At 41.4% G+C, this 27,691-nt stretch overlaps 1 protein-coding gene across 1 annotated transcript in view; it reads right to left on the reverse strand.

The window, feature by feature from the left end:
* Window positions 1-2,073: 2,073 nt before the first annotated feature.
* Window positions 2,074-27,691, reverse strand: part of GPC4 (glypican 4) — a 196,965-nt gene continuing 171,347 nt past the window's right edge. Inside the window, exons 5-9 of the mRNA XM_085607899.1 lie at window positions 14,820-14,950; window positions 10,952-11,113; window positions 8,714-8,847; window positions 7,451-7,626; window positions 2,074-6,129 (exon numbers count right to left, since the gene is read on the reverse strand). Coding sequence (XP_085464025.1) covers window positions 5,912-6,129; window positions 7,451-7,626; window positions 8,714-8,847; window positions 10,952-11,113; window positions 14,820-14,950 — 821 coding nt within the window. The 3' untranslated portion in view covers window positions 2,074-5,911. The remainder of the gene's footprint in view (window positions 6,130-7,450; window positions 7,627-8,713; window positions 8,848-10,951; window positions 11,114-14,819; window positions 14,951-27,691) is intronic.

Consider the following 27,691-nt stretch of genomic DNA (forward strand, 5'->3'; position numbering starts at 1 on the left):
AAGTTCTAAATCACTTTATCAGAGGTGATTTTTCCCACCCTTGGATGAATCCCCCAATTCTTCCTCCTAAAGGTATTTTGTTTTGGAGGGGGTCAGTTGGCTAGCCACATGGTGGAGGGTCCTGTTGCTTTTGGGATGGTCCCTCTTATTCTGTCTCCCCGCGAAAGGTGTGTCACAATGGTGGCCAATACATCTGCAAAAGTGAGCAATAGTGCCGCTGTCATGGTTTATTTGGTGGGCCACTTAGTTGAGTCTGTTCTTCAACAGGATTTAAGAATTTCTCCACAACCTCTTTCTGCATTTCTAATATAGAAGGGGTTCCCTTTGAAGGTTTGAGAGGGATTTGGAAGAATTTCATAGATTCATTTCACTCCTATTTTTCATCAGGGTCTCAAATATTTTTCTTTAAATGTCGAGGGGCTTTTGGTCAGTCAACCATCTCAGGCTTTCCTTCTCTCTCCCATGCTCCATCACCTTTTGGTGTTCGGCCACTGCGGAGGGCCTGCCTCCTCTGGCCTTTATGTTTAAGGATCCATGTGGCTCTTTCAGCTTTTCCCTGACTTTAACTGCCAAAGATTTTGGTGTTGAGGATCATCTTGTATCCTTCATGGTTAAAGATTTCAGCTCACCCATGGTGCACCCTTGGTGTGTTACCTGGCATTTCTTGGAGTCTGTATCCTTTGACGTCCTTTCCTTGTTCTTAACTTTTCAGACTAGGCTATTTCTTCAGGGTTGGAGCCTTCTTCTCATGCATCCTCTGTGTCCTCATGAGTTTCATTGCTGTTCGACATACTTAACTTCTTGAGTGAGTCTTGCTTTTGCTGAGACTGCACCTTGTTGTAGTGTGCCTTCCTTCGCTTTTCTCTCGCTTAGGGGTCCTTCTGTTGGAACTTCTCAAACTCCTCCAACTTATAATCTTTTATGAGGCAGAGGTTGCATACGTCGCCATTGTTCCATGTGAATTTGTGGTGCCAGTTGGAGCAAAATCAAAATTCGGTGTGCTCGATACCCCTTGATAATTCTCTGCTCCACAATGTCGATGCAGCTGTTCTTAAAAAATAGCAATGTTATTTGGTTGCTTGGTGTTTTCATGCTCCTTCCTTCAGGGTCTATCAGTAATCCAGTTAAAAAAAAGCCTCTGGCCTTCGGTGTCTTCCTGGATCTCTCCACAAAAACTTCAATCTTCTTCCTTCTTCAGCTCCAGAGCTCTCCGATGTGTTTCCAGACCCAATGCCAGAAAAAGAATCTGAAGATGGGGACCATGATTAAGGGTTTCCGTAACATGTGTATAACATCTTTCAAGGAGAGACATGGCACCAAATGGTCAAAGGCTCGACAATGCCCACACTAAAAAACAGATAAAGGGCTGAAAGGAAACAATTCTGGACACAAACTAGTTGACAGAAAAATGCACAGTATGTGAATTTAGGAACAACTTGTGTTGCAAAGTTAACTCTTCTCACAGGCCTCCTGCCTACATCACCTCCCCTAAGCAACTTTTGCATAACAAGAAAATCTGACCCACTATCAACTCCACAAGTAAAGCACACATTTAAGAATTAAACATATTTTATAAGTATGATGAATTTATGTACTCCTATTTCTCTGTCTTACTTTCAGATTCTGTGCAAATCGACAGATGTGCTGATATTCAAAACAAATTAGCAAGTGAAAAGCTGAAAGTATAGTATTATTTTGATCTTAAACTCGTACTCACTTTCCATTTTTAGTCCAATTGCTTCAGCCTACCAGTCACTGGAGAAAGTATCAAAAGACATTACAGGCTAAATGTTTGTATAGAGTACATGGAATAGTAGTAAACTTGGCGAGCACAGATGCAACAACATTCAGTTCAGTCTTTGGTGGTGATAGGTTTTCCATACAGTTTTACGCCTCCCTTCTTAACCCCCCAACCAGCTCCCTGCCCCGGCAAATGGCATGTGTCTGGAGCTGCAAAATTCTATTTTACAATATTTGAACAAACGAAACCGTCTCAAATCTATTCAAGAACACATCAGCTAATGTCATGCATGAGTAATAACAAATCTATAGAAATCATGATCCAACAGCTAATTATGATAAAATACTGTAACTGTTTATTTTACTTCTGCAATACAAAATTACCCATTGCTGTACACTAAAATGTATTACTGAATTGCAGGCTGTAGTTTGTACCATTACAATTTGGCAGAAAACCTTTCAGAGTTGACAAACAAATGTGTGAAATTTACCAAAAATATAAGTTTTTTCTTAACTCTGACATGGAGACGTTCTGTCTTAATACATCGCTTTTAGGGATCATACACACTGAATTTTAGAGACATGTGCAACTCTTTCAAGGTTCAAATGATCCCTTCAAAAAACAGAACTACACTCATTTCGGTATTGGCTAGTAAAGTGCAGCCTGTAAATATCTAGGCTCAAGTCAAGTGACAAGTGGAAAAATCCAAGTGCCCAAGAAGAAACAACTAGAGTCTTTTACAAAAACACTGAAAATTGTCTTTACTTGGGTCCAACAATAGAGCCCACTCTCAGGGAATGAGTACCTCAAGGCAGAAATATTACTAGGGGATATGATGGCGATACAGCTGTTACACAAAACAATTGGCAGAACCATCCTCAGCAGCCAAGTGTGTAGGCAAGGATGGCACCCATCCTGATGACCATGAAAACAAAAGGCTGATGAAATAAGGCACAGAAGTGAATAACAAAGAAAACATTTCTTTAATAGAATAAGAAATTGTTTTAACAGAACTGCAACAACGTTAGCTAAAGGACCGGGGCCAACACATTGTATGCAGCGACCATTCGTAAGATGAGACCAGTTAGTGTGGCATCCAGCAGAGTGCCACTAAATGATTTGGTATTGTAGCAATAACCCTATTTAATTCTGCATGTTGCCTAGTAGCATTTCTTCTCAGCATCCTTCTTACCCAATTGTGTTTTACAGTTCTTTCCAAGGTGCATACCTTTATGATCTGGGCAAAACTACTCTTCCTCAGGATTACTCCTAAAGAGTGATGAAACATGCTGAGTAAAACAAACCTTATAATCCTGTATTTAGAGGCAACAGGATGAGGTAGAGCTGCAAATGACCTCCTGACCTGCCCTCATAGGTTACTCTAACATAAAACAACGAGCTGACTTATTTACATTAAAGTATACGCTTAGATAATTATATATTACTAGTATTGTAAACTGCCTATTGCTTTGTTTTTAATAGCTTAAATAAATACGTATTTGGAAATGTTATCCAGCCAAGAATGGCAGTTTTAAGTCTAGCAAACAATATGCATTACTCCATTAGCTACCTTTTGATTTGTAACAGTACTCTAAATCTGAGATGGCAATTATTTTTGCAGCTAGAAGCACAGTCACAGTGAAATGATACAATAATATGTCTTACTACACAAAGGTGGGGACTACTAACCCAAAATACGTGTTTGTTTTTTTTAAACCCCAGCAGTATGTCTGTATCTCTATATGTACATGTACAAACACTCAACATCAATTACCATTGTAGTATCCAGGTCTTATTTCTGTAGTCCAGGGTAGATTTTGTATAGTGGAAGTTTGCTACAAAATGTTGATGAGTGAATGGCTGTTAACTATTTGCACTGCTCCATCTATCAAACAATTGAATGACAATATTTAGAAAAGCAATCACCAGTAATGAGCTGATGCGTTTGAAAACAGGGGTAAGGTCATAGCTTTTTAGTAGAATGTCTGACGGAGGCAGATGAACTATTTTCTTGCACTTGAACACTTGCCAGGCAAGACAGATTTTGGAAATGTTAGCTGGGTTGTATACAATGGTTTTTTGTTCCCTCCGATTCCTCTGAACTGCAGTGAGTTTCCATTGTTGGCCAGCTGGGGACAAGCCTGATGGGTTATCCAGTTAGACCTCAGAAATATTTACAAAAGTAGTGCATCTAAGATTTATTTAGGTCAGGGCTAAAACAAAAATCACAGCCTAAAATAATTTAAATATTAAAATGGCAATCAAAATAATTTCAAGAAACAAAGACAAATCAACTAATGTTATGGAAACCTTCAGCGAGACTCAATCCAGAAACTGTTTTACATTAGGGAACTTATCTAAAAAGAAACAGCTGGAAAATGTTCAGATCTCAAAAATTAAAAGCTAAAAAAGCTATACCAAGGTCTAGTGGGATAATTCTTCTAACTGCATTTTGGGAATCAGAATTATTTCTACTGAGTTAATGTTCGAGCCCTCACAGTTAAATGGAGGTTCCTCCGAAATGAGGTACTTACTAAAGCATCAGCACAATATCCAATTTCTCAAAAGGCAACTATACTATTTACAACTTTTTCCAACCCATACATAAATGGGTAACTATTTCAATTTTGTACATGCAGAATTTTACTCTAAGAAACACATATAAACTGGATGAGTCTTGAACCAATGACTACTAAATATCTGCTTGTTGACAGTAAATATATGCTCTCAAAACTGATTCCAAGTACCACATATTTCATTTTTTATCAAGGCCTAAAATAGTGGTGTGTAATGCACTGGCATGTAATCCGCAGCTTGAAAGCAAGCAATTACAAGAGGGTAAAATGTTTGGAAAAAAATAAAAACAAATACAGCAAACTACTGCAGTAAAATAAGAAGAGGGCTTGTCAAAGATTACTTTTCATGCTAAAATATAATTCCAGCTTAATTCTGACAGCTGTCCACAGCAGGAAGAGAATTCTGGGATATTTTTTTCACAACTTTTTAAAAGTGATTGTTCCCTTTTTATTGGCAAGCTGAGGGTTTCCACAACAGCCTCCATTTTACTTCGCATCATAGGGTAAGGGGATGCTGTGATTTCCGTTCCATTGAAATGTCAGGATGGTCCACATGAATGACAGAAGAATGATCCGTTCCATTCTTGGCCGTCAAGCAACAGGCATGGTCTTCTTCCCCAACCACTCCTCTAAAAACAATACATTCCTATATCAGACAGCTCCATACTATTTGCCTGGTTCTTGATGACAGTGTGGAAAGCTCCGGTTAGGATGCCACCAGGTTGGCTTTTCTCACCTCATTTGGGGAGAACACGCAAACACACACAGCCTACTATGGCTGTGTCCATAAACACGTTTCCAAATAATATCCTTTTGCATTATTGATCTGCTTTAGTAACTTAATGGATATTTCACATATAGGCAATTCCTCTTTCACTTTGCAATATGGTACCTACCATATTGTTCTAATTTTGAATGAACAATACAGAGACAGAAATGCCCTCCTCCTTCTCCGTTTATATATAAGAATGGAACTTATTCAGTCTCTCTCTAACTATAACACAGCCCATGGCAGAATGTGATGCTTTATACAATAGAGATTTGGTGATCATCTATTTTGCAATCACAGTATAAAAGGTGAATAGACCCACTGCCTATACAACTCATTGGGTCAAGGCTGCTTTGCAGACATGTAGGCTAACCACAGAAGACCCAAATAGAATATGCTCCATTCTTCTATACGATAAAAGGATCAATACATTTAGCTTCTGTACATATAATTCAAATCTTTAAAAACACATAGTTATTGGGTGCAAGCAAATTGCACCAGTTTCCTTGCAAAGTAATGTGGTGAAATGCCAAAACACAAGATGTATTACAAGCACAAATGCATAGCTAACTACAGGTCTGTATATACATTTTTTTGTTAGCCACCATTAATATTGCCTCTTGCTGAATAGAAAAGACAAAAGTATACATCCCACTTTGCAGAAAGGGAAGTGAAAACAATATGAATACTTCAAATCCAGTGGCAACATTGTAGAAACTGTACATCGTTGTCCATTAAATTAAAAAGCAAGTCACTAGATGGTATAAAAGTGAAAACGTGTGCCTTTAAAAACTCAGATTCAAGTCTTTTTTGTTATGGGCATGATTATCTCCATTGTCTTTGCATTGCCACGATCAGGATGCTAGCCAGGAAAACGACATGTGACAAGGCAATACCAGCGGCGGCACTCGGCACTTCCAATTTTTTATCGCTCTTTACAGTTTTCCCAGCTTCATTGGTTAATTTGAAATCAAACTCCCTGTTACACGCCTCTTGGTCACTTTCGCAGCCACTTCCACTCGCTTCACCGCTTCCATCCTCACCTGCAATGGAAAAAAAACAGGGCACCTATGAAAAAGATTCAGAAGGGGTCGAATGTAAAAACAAAACACAGAAAGGTGGACCACTTTGGCCCGCCCACCACTGGTAGCTACACAAGTAATCCGATAACGAACGAGATCAAGCAATGGTCATACCTCCTGCTGTGTCACAGTAAGAATTACTATGCTAATGTACTCACTATTTTATAAAGGTTCTGTTTTAAGGCAACGCTCCTGTAATGATGAGATCCCAAAAACATCAATTTAGACGACAGTCCAGTTACAAACTACTCTGTTATAAATGTATTCCCTGTATTTAATTTAGGCTGTGCTTATCTAGTTTAAACAATTACTTCATTTATTGGCATATTTTAAATAAGTCTTAATTGTATATTAATTTGATAGTATGAACCATGTCCTTCGGAGTAGTGCATGAATAAAATATAGTCATATTAAATGAAGGACACAATGCACCATCGGGTATAAAGGTAGAAACTGACATGACCACCAATGACCCTGCATCACATTTCAACAGCCACTCTTTAGGAAGTGATCAGCCTGGCCACCAAATGCAGACGCATCCCCACTTCAAGGCATAAAAAAGGGACTTCTGAACTAATATTGCATACCTTAACTAATGTAGGAAAGATCCAGGACCTGTACAATACGACTAAGGTACTGGCCTTCATACCTTTTCAGAGTTAAACATGAAAACAGGAGAAAAATCATAGATTTCCCATGGGGCGAAAACTAATTCAGCACAGGACAAGGTGATCTGAAAATCAAGATCTATCCTGGATGAATTAATTTCAGAATATCTGCTATCATTACATCAGTAAGACATCTCCTGAATCCTTACATTACTGTTCTAATACACTCCGGTACAACTAAATGTTGTCATACTAAAGGTGGTCCAAAAAAAACACTAAATATGCACATTTAACAGAATGGAGGCAAAATTGAATTGTTGGAGCATTTCAAACTCCAAACAGGAACCCACCACTTGCCATTCATAAATTTGTGAAAACCATTTGAAGCTGATTTTTTCTCTGGTCGAACATGTGAAAAAACAAGAAGGAAAGCTGTGCGATAGTTATAGTGTTCCAACAGCTCTTAGGATAGTTTATAAAGGGTTCTCTTTTATGTTTTGATGCAGTTTAATTTAAAATAGAATTGTAACAGTCGATCACAAAATGAATAGGTGAACAATTCTTTTGCACTATAATGCTGAATTATGTATACGTTTTTTTTCCCTTGCAAACACAGATGAGACGTTATTAACAGACCTGTAATTGAGGGAAAATGTAAACTTTAAGATACTCACTTGCATCAATAAAATTTACATCATTTCCGTTGTAAGCATTCTTCATTTTCACCGTCATGTCTCGAAGAGTTATAATTTGCCGGCGAATTAATATATCTGGTTTCTTTATGTCAACTTTAACGTCTGGATTATTAGCTTGACTGTTCAATCCATTTCCGGTCACCGCAAATTGGTACCTAGAATAAAAAATATACTGGACTGCATGACTGGGTTAATTATAGTTTATTCTAGCACTCACTCTAAATAGCCTCTATACTTTGTCTATCATTCACTTGCTGTATTGAGCACAGTACCAATATTTATAGTTTAATCCTAAAAATGGTATCTGATTTTATAATTTTTAATTTTCTTCAAGCGTGTCAACCGTAATGAATTGCATTGGTACCTTTCCTCATTGATCTACACTTACATACTGGTTTCTAGTATCGAAATCAAGACATGCACTGGCAAAGCCAAATACGTCTAGCGTTGTGAATCTGCCTTTTGGCTTTGGCAATGCATGTTTTGTTTTTTAATACTTTTTGCAAAAATGTTTTTGCTGGGGAAGCTGCTGAACCTTCATCCATCTATTAAAAAAAACAGGCTAAAATCAAAGAAATATTTGGGTCTCAAAAAGCACACATTGGCCTAATATTCCTTGGCACTTAAGGCAACTAATTTGTGTGTGGATGTGCTCTTTGTGAGAGGGTAGAATGCAGTCACTCACGCTGAGGTTAGCCAATGACAGAATTGGGCTGACACATTGCCTCACGCTGTATGCTGTAGTTGGTGACGAAAGAAAAATTTGACTGACACAATAGCAGACCAGTGCATCAAGAGGCCTGGTTAAAAGATCCTAAAAGTATGTATATAATACATTAAACGTTAATAATATCAAGAGGTCATGGCTAACACCAGAACCAATGAGTTTGACAAGAAACGATGATCCACTACTAACAGTCACATATCCCTGTGACATGCAGCACAATACCACCAACCAACATGCTAAGATTCTTGAAAGAAGTATGGAGGTGTGATACAATGGGTTGTGGGAGTGTGTGTGTGGGAGTGTCTGTGTGTGTGTTGGGGAGGTGGCAGGTGATGGGGTGTGTGTAACTAGAGCTTATCAGTCCATTCCCTGCCTTCTATATGCTTTTTCTGATAGAGATTACTTTAGATGACTTTTAGTAGAGGTGCTTGAAGGTTTCCCTTGACCTTAGCACCACCTTCTGGCTACATTTGCATAAAATATTAAAATATATTCATACAAAAAGGATCAGAAACCTGCTCTTGGCACTTCCATTCCAGCAGGCGTCTTCTTCGGCATCTCCTGCAGTCATCTCATGACTGCATATTTTGCTTGGAAGAGAGGACCAAAACTTTCTCGCAGCCTTTAACTTTTCCTTAACGTCAGTGACCTATTAAAAAGATCAACCTTAATTATTGTGCAAAGAAACACGTGTCCGAAAATGTCATGGTAACAAAATTCCGAGGCCTATTAGAGAGACCAGATTCTCTGACATTTTTAAAAAACAATTGCTGAATAGCTCATGAAAAACGTACAAACGTGTTGTAAACCAAGCTCTACGGAAAAGGTCCCCAGATATCAAACGTTTGGTCATAATATTAGCACGCTGAAATTGTGATTTACATCATCCTGTTTAAAGTTTTCAATGTAACTTAAGAGCGGACATTAAAAGTGTTTTAATAGACGAGGCTTATAAATCGGGCATTAGATCAGACAATTTTTTCAAGATACAGTCAGAAGAACCAACCAAAATAGATAACATTATAGAGCAAAGGGACCAATCAAAATACAGAAAAGCCACTGAATAACTGAGTGTGCATGCATACAAGGCCTGGAAGTTGCATGTGAATGACACCTGAAAAAGTCATTTAAAAGGTCTAAGTCGTGTTGCTGTGATATGTCTAAGATATTTCCCCAACAACATATTACTTAGCTAGCAACAAAAAACAATATAGTGCCCAGAAAGAAGTGGTATTTCCAGAGCTTTAGATGCATTTGGATAAAGAACTGTGCAGCCTTGTAGCTGATAGTCACCACAAAACTGCACTGCTCAAAATAAGTGCACGGTTGACATTTTGACCTTTGCTGTGGTGTTGAGGGAATGGATTTAGATTAGGGTGCAAAATCCCATCCTTCTTCGGGACGGGGAAATGTATACAGCACATTCCCTGTCCATACCCTGCGTCTTCTATAGCACCTTTCTTTATCATTGCCTCTATCATCTCTAGGAAGAAAGGTAGTCTTCTTTGATGTAGGTCTGTTTTGGTTTGTGATTTTTGGCCTTTGTGACAAATTTCATACATTACAAGTAATCTTTAGTTTACAGCGCCTGCATGTCTAATGTTATCTCTTTCTACTTGTGATGCAACATTCCCGCCTCACTGCCCTCCTGTTCTCCCCCCTTCCACTGACATCAGTGGTACGATGAGGGGAGGGTACATTTTGTCACTCTTAAGAGACTGGACCCTCTACCCCCTCATCTCTGGCTTTGTCCACTCTCTTTTAGAAGGAGGACTATAAAGGAAGCATTCATCTAGAAGATCTGCTTACTGGTGGGTTCTGCAGCAACATGTGATACCTCGATAAATGTTTCTGAAAGTAATTTGCCTTACTCAATAAAAGTTCCAATCTTATTTTATGCTCCGACTGAGGATGTTGCACCAAGTCTTCTTGGTGTTCCCATTATTCAGGGGCATAGCAGTTAAGCAGAGCTGTGAGGGTCATCTGCTGTTGTGCTCTTCAGACTCCTCTCCTGGAACTTATTTCAAGATGTTATCACTATCCTGGAATCTAGTAGCAGCAGATTTAATAGAGATTGGTTCCTGGGGTGCAGGCTGAAATGTCCCCTCGACCAGAGGCATCACTAATAATTATGTGACTTTAAAATGCCAGCTCCAAACTGAAGGTCTTGCATGAGCATTCGGATGAATGAGTTATTCCACTGTAGACGAGGGTTTACGTTAAAAAAAAAATAATAATCTATTCCTCGACAGAGATGTGCTGCTCTTTGCAGCACTGCTTTGTATGAGAAGGGCCTTCCTAGAGAGGATTAACAGCTTCACCCACAGTCAAACAGGGATACTGGTTTCCACCTGGCAAAATCATGAAGCAACCAAGACAGGTGTTCATTCACACTGGGTGTCCTCGCGGCGGGAGGTAGATGCGTGTGGTCTCTTTCAGCTGGATTTCCTCGAAATACTTCCTCTCCTCAATTTTATGACTCGAAAAGTCTTTTTTATGCTGACTGGCGTACGACTCAAAGGTACTTGGTGTCAAAGTGATTTTTTTTTCTGCTTAAAGGCGAACAACCCTTTTAAAAATGATTTATATGCACCTCGCCCTTTTCCACAGTACTGCAGTGTTTAACATTTTTAGCAACAAGACAGGATATAAGACACAGAAAAATATTTGGAATGATTGAAAAGGTTAATCTTTGGGATAAATTAATGACAAAAACAGAGCTTCAAAAAATGAGGGCAATCACTGTCGCTCACCAGCCTATCCAGACTCGTGCCGGCCGCTGTCGTTGGTCTTTCTTCTGGGTTATATGGTCTAAAACGAGCACTGAAACCGGCTTCAGACACCGACCGGGCGGAGCGGCCTGGACCTTCGGGCCCCGGGGGAGCTAGTTTAGGCTGTCCGCATCCTTGAAAAACCTGCAGCGATTCAATACATTATATTAAACATGTGGGCCACTAACTACACCCTACACAATACACAAACTAGCCTACAAAAAGAGCAACTTTCCCGATATCTTGTCTAATACCTGGCAGGGTTACCTGCAATTTCCACTTGTAAATACATGCACATTCTATAGACATACATATTCTGCCCTCTATTCTAATGAGCTACAAAATAAAAAAACATAATTTGTCATTATGAACCCTTTACCCATACGCTGTTTGCCTTTTTTAAATGGAAGACAAGTTTAATAAATGTTTTGTATATCTTTTTCCAAAGCCTAGGATTTAGAGAAAGCTGTGTGCGTAAGACATAAATCTATTATTCAAACATTAAAAAAATGGCGGGTACATTATCACAACGATGAAATGTGATAAAGTATGTGTGCTAAACACTACAACGACTTTTAGGAAGTTATGTTATTGCATTAAACACATAGTTCAGTGTACATAGAAGCAAGGCATGCGTAATACTATCGATGAAAGGAAATCATGTGCAGTCTTTACTGTCACACATCACTGTTCAACCAGTTCCAAAAAGAGAGAATAGAAACTCTTCAGCTTACGAGTACCGGTCCCAACTTAGGGATGATGGTGCACACCACTAGGAATGTTAGATGGCAACAATAACAGCAGACTGCTACTTTGGAGTGTACTCCGTAATAGAGAGGTATTCTAAGAATGAAAAAAACAGACTGGACCAACATATACATTCAATATATATGTGGTGAACTGAGAAGTGAAAAAAGTACCCACTAACAAAACATAAAAGTTACTTCCTCTGTCCTTAACTACTCCTAGACTATAGCTTTCTACAGATTGGGAAACATTTGCTGATGGATATTTAAAAGTGAGATGCATATTAAATGTTGTTTTGTGCCCTACATGGACAAAGTCCAGCTCTAACTCAACAAAGATAGTCTCACTCCAATTGCACTGCAAAAAATGGCATTCATATTTTTATGTGGTAAAGAGAGTAGGGTTTGAAGGATTCGTTTTAAGTGTACTAGGCACCGTAAAAGAGTTATAGATAAATTAAATGTGATTACCGAAGCCTAACAAAGGCAAAACATTACTGCAACGAGCTATTCAAAGAAAAACATTTTTAAGTTAAATTAAGCGAGAGATGGACTGTCTTATGAAGAGGTAAAAATTACTGGGGATAGACAAAGGCTAAAGTACTCTTGTACTTAACTTGTTTTACATATAAATATCCCTTACTTCAAAGGGTGACTTGGCATTTGTAAAAGAACAGGGTATATGCGGTGTCTGGTCAGCAAAGAGGTAAATAAAATAAGTAGCACTTTGTGTAAAAGGCTTGACAATTTAACAACTTTATTATGGCGGGAAGAGATGGCAATCTAAGAATGTGGATCACATTTACTTGAATTGAGCAAAACCATTGGACTTGTTGCCACTCAAAGGATTATCTTTCAATCACCATTGCAAAGGATTTCACAATTAAAGGCCTACATTATGTAGGTGGGTGCCGAGAGCTACCTCTGGGCACTACACATCAGCCATTATGCAATATTGGAGCCGGTGACGGATTGCGTCACCTGGCAGATGGAATCCTGCTGCTGGCGAGAGAGTCGCTATATCTAATTGCCAGCACACTACCCAACAACGAAGTAGGCCTCATCTGCGAGGGTGCATTATCCCCTACCTCTTCTATTGTAGGCATCAGATACCTCAGAGAAGGACAGGAAATTAAATTCAGCGTTGGCAACAAGTTCAGGATAGTGCTACACAGCAGGAGGCCACAGCAAGAAGGGGGTGACGGGCATGGATGTGCCACAGTAGTCCATCCATATTTTAAAGCAGCACCGAGCCTGCAGCCCACTTGAAAAATGCCAGTGTCTGAATGACCAGTCTGCCCTTGATTTGTTTATATTGGTGATGGAAGGGCACATGCTGCAAAAAAAGTAACCCAGCTTTTTTCACATCTATCTTTAGGAGGTGTACATGATAGGCAATGGGGATTCTCCACAAAGTTAGCAAAGTTACGGTATTGAATGAAAGATATTTTGTAAATGAGTTGACATTGTCTGGATCAAGTTGGATATTTCTATTGCTAGAGTCGAACATTAAATGAAATACAGAGTGCTAAGATTTTCTTACCTGATGGATTTAAAGGAGAAAGGTTTGAGGTTCACTGGTATGCTGTGGGAAGGCAAAGTCCATCACACTCCATTGAGGCAAGGACCCCTACCATGATCTCCTGCAGAAGAGTAGCCATGCCCAGTCCTCTTGCTTGTGAAGGGATTGGGCACACATTTTATGGCATAAGCCATTATTTCGAGTTTGACAGGGTGGGAACCCGGACGTAAACTGGTGACATTCCCACAAGACTAAGCTCTTGGTTTCTCATATTCATATAGAGGTGGGGGAAGTGTCAGGTTTACATTGTTGGGAGGGGAGGAGTGCCAGGTTTACATTGGTGGAACTTCAGCTGGCGCCGCCTGAATAAACCTCTGACTTGGCAGTGCGTCTATCACTGGTTCACCATGTCATAGCAATGGTCTTGTCACTCCATTTAGAGAAGGGCGACAGTTACTAGATTTGTCTTCCCAGGACTACCAAGGTATATAACAACAAACCTGATGCACGGAAACAAAACTGAGTGTCAGGACCACTGTTTTTGCTTTCAAGAAACAAGTTCTGACTTTGGGAGCTTTGTTCTATAAAACAAAAACCCTCTGCAAAGTGGAGCCACACCCACGGCTCAACGGAAGGACAGAACTGCGTCCCTGCTTCCCAGGGATCACTAAATTTGGCCAGTGGTCCTCTGCCAGGAGAATGGAAGCCATAGGCTCCGCTGATCTGGAGGGGCTGGCTGTAGTCTGGCATCTACTGGTCACCATTCTGGAGAAAACGTATCTGTGCCAATGAACAGCAGCAGAAACTGACAAAGTACCAAATTCATAAAATGTAGGAAAAATTAGTTTTGAGAAACTCCCTCTCAAATAGCGTGGTCCCTGAAAAAAGGCAAATGTTGTATAATGCTGGAAGAATATTAAAATCAAAATAAAGAGGAAGGTTACGTTTTCAATATAACCTAAAACATCATGTTAGTTTGCATTCTGAAATAGCTGCAAAGAGGTACCTAACATTGATCACTTCAAGATGAGAGAGTTCCCCTGTGAACCTTTATATGCCATTACATATGTTAACAATACAATGTAATGTGAACCTCGTAATAAAACGAAATTCCCTCTGGAATCGCACTGTGAGAATATTACTTCCATGCTCTACCGCTGCACACATGTCTTCACCATAACTTGAGTGTGAATGAATGTAGTTTCCATCACACTCGGATTCCACGTGAGAAGAATGTGTTCGTAGTGTGGCTAGCTATGTTCCAGTTAATGTGGGTGAATACTTTTGGCATTTGGTAGGTGAGATTGAAGGGACCAGACTGCTTACATGTGTCATAAAGTGCTGGTTGTGCCTATAGCCCACAAGAACTATGTGCATGTATGGCAATTGGAGGCACGAGTGCTCTTTGGTGCTTTATTAGTCAATTAGAGGCAAATTTAGAACTGAGTTGGAGGCACGTAAGGAATGTGCTGCATGAGAGCACGTGTGTCCACCCATCCATTCTCTTCTTAGATTATCAATGAAATGTAAAAATATCAATGGTTATCTCACAATAAAGACAGAAGCTCTCTTTCAGGCTTACCTTTTTGGACACCTGCATGCTGTTCTCTTGCATGTTCATGATTGCATCAGAAATTTTGACGTCAATGGGGTCCATCACTGACTCAATATTAAAGGGGCCTTCCAGCCTTTCCGCCACCAGCAACATGGAATCTGGTCAAGGAAGAGTGAGGGAACCCAGGGTTAGTATCTATGGTCCAGGGGAGTAGAATTACATTGGTAAGAGTGGCAAACGGTGAAAATTGATTTAAGTATTTGAACAATCCAAGCATTTTCGCACTATAACGAAATTGAGCAACAATGTTTTATATTATACCATCTGTGCAAATGGTCACTTCTTTTGTGTGTGCTTTACATACCTGGATACTGAAGGGAATCACTGATTTTTTTGCATTGGAGGATACCTTATGTGGTGAAATTAGCGGATATGAGAGCATATCTAAACAAGTAGGACATGCAATTTCACGTTAATGAACACATTTTGCTCACAAAAAAATTATAATTTAAAAAAAGTGCTATTTATGAAAACACCTAGGTCCTAATTTTGAGTGGTACCCTGTGATGCTGATTTCACAGACTGAGATATTTCTGAGTTCGAAATAACCTCCCCATTATGCATTTTAAAGGGCAGAATAGGAGATAATGAGGTGATATCACATATTTTAATCGGTCTGAGCAGCAAAACACTTAATCTAGCGTTTTACCCTACACATATATTTCACCAGGTACTGTTTGGTGACATTTCTATAGGGGAAAAATGTAGGTGTGAAATTTGTGCACATATAATCTCGATTCTGACGAAAATGTAATGTTGCGCTTGAACTGGGATGAACAGCCACTGAAAGTGCATAACCGTAATGTAAAGGCAGTCAGGAAACACTGGCAGATGGAATATTTATCCATTATGTTTTGGGCAGCCTAAAGCAACAAAAGTCTGTACAGGCCCGTTATTTTATTTTAGTGGGGAAGGCAACATTAGAAGAGCACATTTGTGTGGGTTTTATATGGAATTCAATTAACTATTAAGGCCCTCATTACGATATTGCGGAATCGGGACCCACCGACCTCCGGTCAGTGGTCCCAACCGCATTATTAGGATGTGACCGCACATGGTGCGGTTGCACACTCCCATGAGAAATGCGTGTTTTTGTTAATCCCTGCACTGCGTAGCAGGCAAATTACTAAAGTATATCTACATAAAAAAGATACATTTAAAATTGGAAATTTTAAATTGTTCTGTAAATGTGAAAGATATTGTAATTGGATTCTTAAAAATTAAGTTGGTCTCCTTAGCTCCATTTGTGGGAGTAGCTCATGTACAACAAACAGTACTATAGACAATTGGAGACAGCAACTAAAGCACTAATAGGCACCAATAAAAAGCAGACATTAGGAGCAAAAAAAGCAATTTGCTAGAGGCTATCGTAGCTCTTTGTCTTTAAGGAATAAATCCACATTATGAAATACTCCAAAGCTTCCCATTAAAATTACAATTTCGCTCTTTGTGCATCTTTTGTCTGTATCTGAAACAAAATATTTCATCCCTTATGTATTAGTTTAATCTACACTTGTTTCTGTAGTTTTGTGTATTGTTTTGTGGTTCAAATCATAGAAATGGCTTAGCAGGGGTTCCTGGTGTCCATAGTCTTTCATTGGGGAAGTCAAACGGTTAGGAATCCATTATCTTGTAAATTCAGAAAACTCATCTACACTGGGAAAAAATTATGTTTATTTCACCCTTGACATGCACCCCGCCGAGTTTCTTGATTTTCCAAATCTGTAGTCGTGTCCTCTGTTCCGTTCTCCTCGGCAGCCATCTTGCATCTTTAACCCTCCAATTCAATTTCATCCCACTGCCCTACCTTTCCGGCTGAAGGCCTGCTCTTAATTTATTATGCCTGGATTCTATCCGGCCATGATTTCTGCTGGAACTGGTGATAAATTGTTCATCTTTAATGTTAGTTTGCTTACAGTATTTTCTTTGTAAAGGGCTGCCATGCACAACCCATGTTAATGTACTGACACCTCCCGGTTGAGTTGCGCTCCATAACAACGTAAAATAAGTCAACGTTGGAAATCTCAAACTGTCACTGCCACTTGGGCCAAGTTTTTAGTCCGCTGCAGTCAACACTGGAGACTCAAAAACGGCAAGGCCCGGAGTGCGTGGCAGCCCTCTGAGTGGGAAAAGTGTAGTCACCGAGCCGTCACTCCTGACCGGCAGCCTCCACCTCCAGGAAGTGGACTCTGGCAGAACTTCCCTGCTGACTTCAGCAAAGCGAGAGTAGCCCTGTCGGCTCAGCTCACTGACAGGGCCTTGCTTTCAGAGAGATTATTGCTCTGCTGAGATCTACATAACATTACTGGAAGGGTTTAAAAATGACATTATTCATTTTTTTAATGCAATTTTTTGCCCACGTGGTTTGAGTTTGATGTGACAAAAATACAAATCGAATATACATTGAATAACACAACTCGTTCAAAGAGTCTTAAATCTGCATTTTAATGTTTAATTTACATTTTTATGTTTTATTTCCAGGGGCATCACCAGGCCCCTACAGCTCGGGCTGCATGGAACCCCCAGTAGGCTGGGACTGATTTGGGAGATGAATGGACATAAGGGATCTTCTCTCCTGTCAGGGAATGAACACCCTTTTCATGAAAACACAAAATCTGCCCCCAAACTCCATTTGGGAATGCTGAGACTCCCTGGCTATGGTCACTCAGTGCAGTGTGAGGCTGGTCTGAACCCTTTTTCCAGGGCTGCTTTCAGCTCTCAGCCCACCTCTGCAATCTGCAGGGGTCGCGACTTGTTATGGCCGGTCCATGCTTTAAAAACACAAATTCTGTAGAAAATGGCAAAGACCAATAAAATAAGCACCGTTTCATCTACTATAAAAATAAAAAAAAAAGGTGATTGCTAAATATAACCCTTTTCCACACAGTTCTGGTTCTCTTGGTAAAACAAAGAATGATACGCGTCTTTCAACATATTTCGTTAAAACTAAGACCTAGTTTGTTTAATACAAGTCTGTTTTTCATGTCTATCTGTTATTATTACCTTCGGTGGCCAGACAGTCCGTGCAGGCCCTGCTCATTCAATCAACCCTTTGGTTACATTAGAGAGCAACATATTCATTTCAGTAATGTAAAATTACACAAGTAAAAGCAATGAGTTATTTTCAAGTTACTAAAATGGCCCATAACCAGGGGTATAGCCATCAACATGTGCAGGGCCTAGGGACTTGAGCGCCTACACTCCAACTACAGATGTCTCTTACTACTCAAATAGGTAGCAACATGGCCCTTGTTACATCACTGCTCATAACTCACAAATTTACAAGTACATTCCAACAATGCATTATAATAAGAAGAATACTGATAATAACTATTAAAATTCCTTTAACCTAGGGTGACCAGACGTCCCGGATTTCCCCGGACTGCCCCAGTTTTCAAAGGAGTGTCCGTTCGGGTGTCCCTACGCTTTCCTAAGTTTTAAATACATGTCCTGTTTTTTGGGACAAAAGTCAATTCATCCTGCAAAGGAGATTTGAAAGGTATACTCTTGGGCAGGTAGCGCAGGAGGCGGTCAGCTGCATTCACTCTGCAGCAAAGGAGAGAGTGGAGAGGAAGGCAAGAGGGCTCAGGGTAGGGGTCTGACATAGTTAAAATTATGTACGGATAGCTTGAATATATATATATATATATATATATATATATATATATATATATATACACATATATACACACATACATATACAGACATAGAAGTAGCACTAAAGGCCTTGATCCTACTTTAGGTCTGGCCTGAGCCGGTTTTTGCTTCTCAAAATCTGGTCACCTTACTTCACGTGTGGTGACATGCATCAACAAGAGTGGGTTGCAATTACTGCATTTCAAGAGGGTGGTTTGCTTGCTTGTTCCCTTTAAACCCAGCGAATAAATTGACCCGTCTCTTCCGTCTCACTGGACTGCATGGCACCTTGCCTCAATGCCCTGGAATGCACATTCCAGCCGGGGCGGCCATTCATGGGGCGCACAATTCATCTGCAGTAGGGAATTGTAGCAATGCTTAGAATAAATTGTTGCTCCAGTCAGCCCAGAGGCATTAAAAAAATCCCTTTTATTCAATGAAGGGAGAAAGGGAATAGGCGATAAGCCCTTTCATTCGGAAACCCCACACACACTGCTAACGAAAGGGCATGAATGACAGAGCTGTTCTCGGCTGGAATGCAGCGGCTCTGACCTGCAAACAGGTCTCCAGCTCCACGCATATTTTGTTGGAGAAAAAAAAAAGGAGAAAAGGTAAGAACAAATGAAACAAAAGGTCAGACGTATTGTGGCGCTTTCCCAATATAAAGTGATGCTTCAAAATCTCGGGGCAAAGACTGTTGTCATGAATGTCCCTTTATACTGTGGGGGAGAGAAAAATGCTTTTGATGTGCCAGCAATTGGGGGACTTTTGTAAACAAGTGGAGCACAGCCTGAATGTACTCCTCGCGTCACAGACCTTTGTTGCGCTTTAACTTAGCCTGAAAAGCCGCTCGTGCTCAGCCAGACAGGCTTTTAATTAAAATAAAAAATATTTTTAATGGGAAGCTCCAGGAACGGGCATATTTGTAATAAGAAAATCGTCCAATGTGCTCCATGCATGTTCCTCGGCTGCCCCCCCCCCCCCCCCCTTCCCCCCGCAGGAAGGCGCCAGATCAATAATGTATTTGTGAAGGCCTGAAAAGAAATACAAACCCCAATTCTTCTGGCTGTTTGGCGCCTTTGTGAACTCGGGGCTGCCCAGGCCATACACAAGAGCATGTGAATGTAGAGCGAATTGGGGTCTTTGTTACTCATGGTGGCATGGCGTTGCGTGGATTCCTGCGCAGGAATGCACCCTCTGCCCTGACTGCTGATACAGAAGAGGCAGGAGGCCTCCAGCAGAGCGCAGACAGCAGCAGACAGGGTGAGGGTGAAAGCATCTTACATACAGCTCTGCCACAAGAACGGGATCTGCTGCCAAGCAGCCAGTAACACAAACGTACTTCGCAAATTACAAACTCAGATCTCTTAGTCTGCCTGGCTGAGTGACGCACAAGATGGCAGTCATCTACTTTTGGGTGCAATTGATTTTTTTTGCGGGAAATTGACGCAAGAGCAGTGTTATATGGCACTGCACCGCATAGCACAAACCCCTTGAAAATATATGCAATGTGCACGTTATAGGGGCAGCAACGGTGCAACTATTGCACACAAAGTGAGATCAGCAAAAGTTGCGAAAAGCCATAATGAATAGCTTTGCATCTGTTTTCATTTGGCACTAGTATGTTATTTCCATTCGTAGAGCACAGCTAATCACCCGTGAGTGCATCCAGGTGTAGAGTAGGAATGTAGGCCTTATGGAACTCCTAACCAAACAGCCAGGTCTTTAGCTTCCTACGAGAAAGGATGCGGACGCCCTTATGTGCTGCGGGAGGTGGTTCCAGGACTTAACGGCGATGTAGGAGAAAGATCTTCCACCAGAACGGATTGTCGGATGCGGGGAGCTCGTGCGAGCAAGAGTCGAGAGAGATGCTGAGTGTAGTAGTCTGAAGGGCTGGTTGACGCGCACACTATTGTTGAGGTACCTACGTCCGGCGTTCAGTATCCCATTCAAACAGTTGCAAGTAGGTGAATGTATGACGTTTTCTCATGTGATTCATGGAACTTTCGCAAAAATTACACATATTACACGATTGACACTTGGACTGTAGTCTTAGCAACAAAATTGGTACTGGAGGATGTACCTCAATCACAAATCCCATGCAAACCATCGCTGGCTTGTCTTTGAGCCACCGTGCAATGATGAATCATGTTTGGTGCTGCACATCTATGGCATTATGAGTAATTGTTGGTTCAAGATAATATGATCATGCAACATGTAAACAGACCCCGCACAATGTGATGCTGTTTGCTAATGGCGCACGATTCTTGCAGAATCTGCCCCCAAGTGTCTATTTTCAGGACTGATGCTGGTTTCTCACCTCCTAGATCTGGCTGGCAACCTTCCCAAACCCCTCCACATCCAAAGCACCCCTCTCCCTGCATTCCTCGCCTCCCCAGTGGTACCCTAATGAGAAGAAACCCTTGATGGCAGTACACGCACCAACAGAGTTTATGAAACCAGGGCGGGTCATCTCTAGAAGGTCTAGGCAGATGCTGTACACCCGAGCTGCTCTTGCCAAGACAGGAGCCTGGAATCGCCTACTGCAGCAGCGGTCCAGAGGATTGATGCCCCGAAAAGTTAGCAAAATTAAGGTACTGAATGAAAGATCTGCAGCAAACAAATTTAGATTGTTCGGATCAAGTGAGGTATTTAGTTTGGAAAAGTCGAACTTTAAAAGACATACATAGTTCTACGATTTTCTTACCTGATTTATTTAAAAAGAAATGTTTCACACTGTTTTTTGCGGGGATCACATCGTTTTGTATGCTAGCGATCTGTACTTGTCATGAGAGCCTCGCCTATGTCACTTCCTTTATTTGACATGTTAAATACCATAGAGATTGTGAATTTCCACATTAGATTTGCGGTGGTATGCTTGAATTAGGACATATACACCTACAGTTGGTCATTGGTCACTGCACTACCAGCAGAGATGTCTGTGCAATAAGTTTGCTGCTCGACCAAACTCTTCACCCAGCCAGCAGATGGCGCTGCTTTACATCATATTGGAACCCTGTGACTAGGTTTCTTTAGAGATGGAGACCAGTGCTCTATAGCTAGACAATATCATATTTCATCATTTCAATAATGAACACTTTCACTGAAGAATTCATGAAACTGTAATTATATCACTTATACGTTTTTGCCTGGAAGCCATCTCTAGTGCTCAGGTAAGCACTGCACAAGGGCAAGTGTGGAGGATCTATAACTACGGGGAGGGAGTACTGTACCGCCACATACTTCCATAACTCGAGTGGCTCTGTCCATGCCTGGTCTTAATATTGCACAACCATCATGGGAGGAGACAGCATTTGTACATTTTTGCGACTGGTTACAGGTTCTGTAATGTTTGGTTAATTTGGTGTTCTCTGCGTTTGAAAATGCCGTTGTACCTATATTTTTTTCCCTAGAGGGGACAGTATCAGCATTTTCCAATTTCCTTTTTTTTTGTGATGTACTACATACAACTGTTCCATGCGCCTAACCACCTATGTACAATAATTATACAAAACAGTGATGGATGGAATGCTTGAATCAATCGCAGCCACTGGTAATTACCTGGGGACACATCCCAATCCATCGTTATTTATCACACCATGCAACCTCAATTTGGACCCAACTGTATGCAAATGAAGTCTTGACTCTGCTCAAATAGGAACAGTCCAGCCCGAACTACCAAGCCAGATCCTCCCCGAACACAAGAAACCCAGGACCGGTTTCACCCTAGTTATAGGTTCATCAGCAGGGTACAGCTTGGTTCCAGTGACAAAGTATGCACATGACTCACAATTGGTCATACCAGTCTCACTTAGGGCAACACAACAAGTATACAAAACAGTGATGGATGGAATGCTTGAGTTAATCTCAGCCACTAGCAATCACTCTGAGCCACATCCCAATCCATTGCTATTGCTCCCTAGTTATGGGCTCATCAGCTGGGAAAAACAGGTTCTGGGTTGCTAGAGTTCCAATTCAGGGAGGATCTGGCTTGGCAGTTCAGGCTGGACTGTTCCCATTGGAGCAGGGTCGAGACTGATTTGCACATAAGGCTGGGTCCAAACTGAGGTGACATGGTGAGAAAAATAACTATGGATAGGGATGCGGCCCCTAATAATAATCAGTGGATGAGATTAATTCAAGAATTCCATCCATCGCTTTTTTCTATACCGTAACCACCTATGTACAGCACAGCAGGGGTTGGACCCAGGGCCTAGTCTTTCGCTGTGCACAGCAGGGGCTGGCCCCAGGCTGTAGCTCATAGACAGAACCCACGCCCAACTCACCACTTGTTTCCAACCCCTACTGTGCATGATCAGAGGCCCCGCGCCTTCAGCAGTACACAGCAGAGTTTCTCAGACCCTGTGCCCAACACGCTGTAGGAGTGCAATCCCCACAGCACATGGCCTTGGTTTATCCAGAGCAGGGGGTTGGCCAAAGTGTCCAATCAGCTGTCTGTGGCCGATACATATATTCATTAGCCACAGACCCTGGTATTATCCGCCTACTAGCAGACCTAGAATCTCCACGTCTGCCCCAAAAAGAGGTCGGACCTACTCACAGAGCTGGACATACATTAGATTTATTGTTCACAAACGCATCCAATCTCTCTGTCGAACCTCCCCACCCTTCATCCTGCTGGTCTGGACTGACCATTTTGCTATTAAATTTCACTTTCAAGTGGGAAGGTTCCCTGATTCTAGGACCACATCACATTGGTTAATCAGGTCCTGGAGGCCTGTGCTCTCCTCCTTTACATCGCATTTTCTCCCCCACTCCCTGACTGATCAGACTAATATGAACATGGCCTAGGCAGCTTTTGAGAGTTCGGTGATTCAAACCCTGGCTAAAGTTGCCCTTACTAAATTGAGCAATCCTAAACCAAAGACTATTTTGGGTACCATGGTTTACAGACTCCTTAAAAGAAGGAAAAAAACTGTGCAGGAAAATGGAATGTAAATGGAGGACCTCAAAAACCCTGGAACATAGCACAATGGCTTCAAAATGTATCATAATGTTAAAGCAGCATGGAAATCCCATATTGTAGATAGAATCAACAACAATGCGGGTAACTCTGCAAAAGAAATGTACAAGATTGTCAAGGAATTCACCACATCCCACAGCATGCACCAAACCAGTCTTAGCATCTCAGGCCCTGGCAAATGATCTTGCCAACTATTTTGGGGAAAAAATAGTCAGAATTTAGAATGATCACCAGAGGATCCTGCACAACCGTTTATCATGGCAACTTTGGCCACAGCACTTGTCGATTCTCTCAATGATCTATTCACTCTTTTCTTTTGCCTGGAAACATTACTGGTCAAGTAGAAATCAGTTTGGGTCAAAGCTATTCTTAAAAAGCCCACGGCAAATCCTAAAGAATTAGAACATTTTAGACCTATTTCACTGCTCCCTTTCCTTGGAAAAGTTATGGAAACTAAGGTGAATACCCAACTAACAGCTTTTCTAGAAAGCCATGTTTTGCATGATCCCTCCCAGTCAGGTTTTCAAGCTTTTTTTAGCACATAAATGGCACTAGTTGAGGTATGAGACAACATAAGACTTTCTTTGGATTATTGGCACTGAGCAATGCTGGTACTATTGGATCTATCGGCTGCATTCAACACCAGCTCCTACTCAGTCTTAATTAAACGACTGGGGCAGATAGGTTTCAGTGGGAAAGCTCTGGGATGGTTGAAGAATTTTCTGAGTGAGTGCACCCATACAGTGCAGTTAGAGTCCTTCTGCTCTTGAACCATAGCCTTGGAAATGGGAGTGCCACGGGGATCCTCAACGATCCCCACTCTTTTTTAATATCAATGGATCCCCACAGGCACAAGTGATCAAATATTTTGGTTTCCAGGTCATCTCTTATACAGATGACACTCAACTTGTCATCACAATGGGACATATCCCGGACTCTACTAAAGAAAGATTCTGTGACTGCATGAATAAGATCGCCTAATGGATGTAACTCAACTGTTTTCAAATCTATACGAGCAAAACAGAGATTGTGCTCTTTGGGAAGGCCCATTCTGTGTGGTCTGAGGACAGGTGGCTTCATGTTCTTGGTTCAGTTCCCTTCCTAAAAGCAGCAGTGAGAAACCTGGGAATCATGGTACTTGAGAACCTCTCCATGAGGGAAAATTTGAATGCCATTTCGGGCTCCTGCTTTGGAATCATGCACCCTCTCAGGAAAGTATTTCAGTGGCTGCCACTACAGTCAAGAAAATCCTTGGTCCAGGCTCTCATAATCAGCTGCCTGGACTATGGCAATGCGTTAATGGGCGCCATGAATGAAGGACTGTTCTCCAAGCTCCATGTGGTTCAAAATACCGTGGCACGGTTAATCTGTCATCTTCCACCTTGATCACACTCAGAACTAATTCTCAGAACCATTTATTAGCGGTCTATAAAAAAGCACTCCGTGTTTAAACTACTTTGTTTGGTCCATAGTGTACCTTTCTATTTGCAGGGCAAACTGCAGTGATATGCCCCCACTCAGAGTCTCAGATCCTGCGAGAAACTCCTGTTACATCCTCAGCTCGAATATGTCTCGAAATCCCGCGGTCTTTTTGTCCGCAGGGAATCACAACGCGGTCGTTATAACGACCGCGTTGTAATTCCGCATACCATTACTCCGCAAGTCGTAACAACGACTTGCGGAGGGGGGCGCTGGATGTTGGAATAGTATAATTTACTATTCCAACTCCAGTCTGGACACACCCTATGGAAGGTGTTGGATTTTGAATCCAACCCCCCCCCCCATCCTCCGCAAGTCGTCGTTTCGACTTGCGGAGTAATGGTATGCGGAATCACAACGCGGTCGTTGTAATGACCCCGTTGTGATTCCCTGCGGGCAAAAAGTTTCGTGGTAAACGTTGTTTACCCCTCAGTTCATCTTCATTGCCAGGTATGGGGGATGTGAATTCTCATACTTAGCCCCCCAGCACTGGAATCAGCTCCTGCTATATCTACGTGCTTGCATGCATTTTAAACAGTTTAAAACATCTCTTAAAACCTAGGTTTTTTCAATCTTTCATTAGCTTTAGATATTTACTTTAATATCCCTATCCAAGGACCTGTAGAGCCGTAACAGTGCAGAGAGACCCTGCTCAGGGCGATACGCTGCACTTAATAAGGAAATCTAATAAATCTAATGTGAAACACTAGTATGAGACTATGTGGGACAATAGTAGGAGTTTACAAAGGACACTAGATTGAGTGCAAGTATGGTTTGAAGTGGAAAACTAGTGTTCATATATGTAGGTTACCAATAGGAGAATATGTAGTGGCAATTAGGAGGAGTATTTATAGGACACTACTCGGTGTTAAAGTAGGTCACTAGTAGGAATTAAAGCAGGAAATTTGTGTCTGTTTATGTAGGACACTAGTATACTTTTATGTAAGGATACTAGGATGAATGTACGTAGGACATTAGAATGGGTTCAATTAGGACAATAGTGTAAATGTATGTAGGATACTATTAGTTTATTTTGGGGTACTCGGCTGTCTATATGTAGAACGCCAGTAGGTGATGAAATAAGATGCTCATATGGGTTGAAGTATTTATGTATCTGGTATTTGTAAAGCGCAAACTAATCACCCCCAGGGGTCTCAAGGCGCTGGGAGCCGTCGGGGAGGGGAAGGGAGCTACTGCCCAGAGTCACATGGTGCGGAGCTGTCGCCGGAGAGCAAACTGTGATCCCCGTGCTCCGGAGTCAGCCGCACTGGCCGCTGCGCCACCCCTCTCCCTTGCAGGGCGCTAGTATGAGTTTATGTAAGGACACTAGTAGGTTTTGAGGTAGGTTTTAAAGTAGATCACTAGTATGAGTTAAAGAAAGACACAAGTGTCTGTTTATGTAGGACACTAGTATACATTTATTTAGGGATGCTAGGATGATTGTATGTAGAGCACTAGTATGGGTTTGGGACAATAGTGTAAGCTTATGTAGAACGCTTTATTAGTTGATTTAGGGGTATTAGGCTATCTATATGTAGGACGCCAGTAGGTGATGAAGTAAGGCGCTAGTATGGGTTGAAGTAGTGTAACAAGGATGCGTGAAATATCGCTGTAGTACACATGCGAGTAGAAAGGAAATGCAATTCAATCCTTCAATTTACAAATCTGAGTGTCCCATTTATGTTTTAGGAAAAAATGCACGCGCAGGCTAAATCTATTTCCGAACATGGGAAAGGCCGCCACTAAAGCATTCCCAGCGCACACCCAGGTCTGTTGTTTGATCTCAGCCCAGGGGCAAGTAAACAAATCCGCGGGGCCCCGTTACTCAAGCCTGCGCTGAGATTTATGATTTCAGAAGTCAAAGTGCAAAACGCACGCCCAAATTAAGCCTGGGAGAAAGGGTCGGTCCAGGGCGTGCTCCGTAATCTTCAGCAGCAGCAGCCACGGAAAATGCAAGCTTTAAGCCGAGCGTGTGTGTCCCTACACAGGCCACTTTACAAATCCCCCCCCCCCCCGCCTCCCCTTGCTTCTGCACCTCAGTGGGTGAGGCCGCAGGGCACGTATGCAGCTGCTCCTGGGCCGCGTTATACCCGACTTGCAGCAGCTGCATGGAATAGGCTGGGTTTGGGGCCCTCAGTGACGTACACTTGGTAAAATCTTTTCCAACACTAAAAGTTATCCGAATTCCAGTTAAATCGAAAGACTAACATTGCTCTGACTATTTATTAACGACAAACTGTGGTTAGGAAAAGACAAAAACACACACTGGACCTTTTGAACTTCATAGATTTTGCACATTTACCGAACGCGCACAGCTAGAGCTGAACACGCGCTTGGTATAGTCTCGTGGCAGCTCATTGGGGGGGGTGGGGGAGGGGGGTCAATGCATGGCCGTGTGGAACAGAACAGCAATTGAAGGCTCTTGAACTACTGACGTAAATAAATAGTACTAAATCAAATATAGAATTTTAGGTATGTCAATAGCGTAATACATAACTTTCAATTACATTTTTGTATCTATTAGGTATTCACGCACATTATCTTTATGATCCATGGCTAAATTGACCACGTGATAATGTAAAAGCACCCTCATATATGAAATTGCCATGTGTCACTGTTTCGAAATAACAGCTGCGTGATATATATATATAAGCAAAAAGAACAATGGGTGGACGGAATGCTGAACCATGTCAAATATATATCAATAAGCCATGCAAAAGGTTATATAAAAGTTGTAGAA

This window comes from Triturus cristatus, chromosome 5_2 (assembly GCF_964204655.1).
Source record: "Triturus cristatus chromosome 5_2, aTriCri1.1, whole genome shotgun sequence".
NCBI classification, from domain to species: Eukaryota; Metazoa; Chordata; class Amphibia; order Caudata; family Salamandridae; genus Triturus; species Triturus cristatus.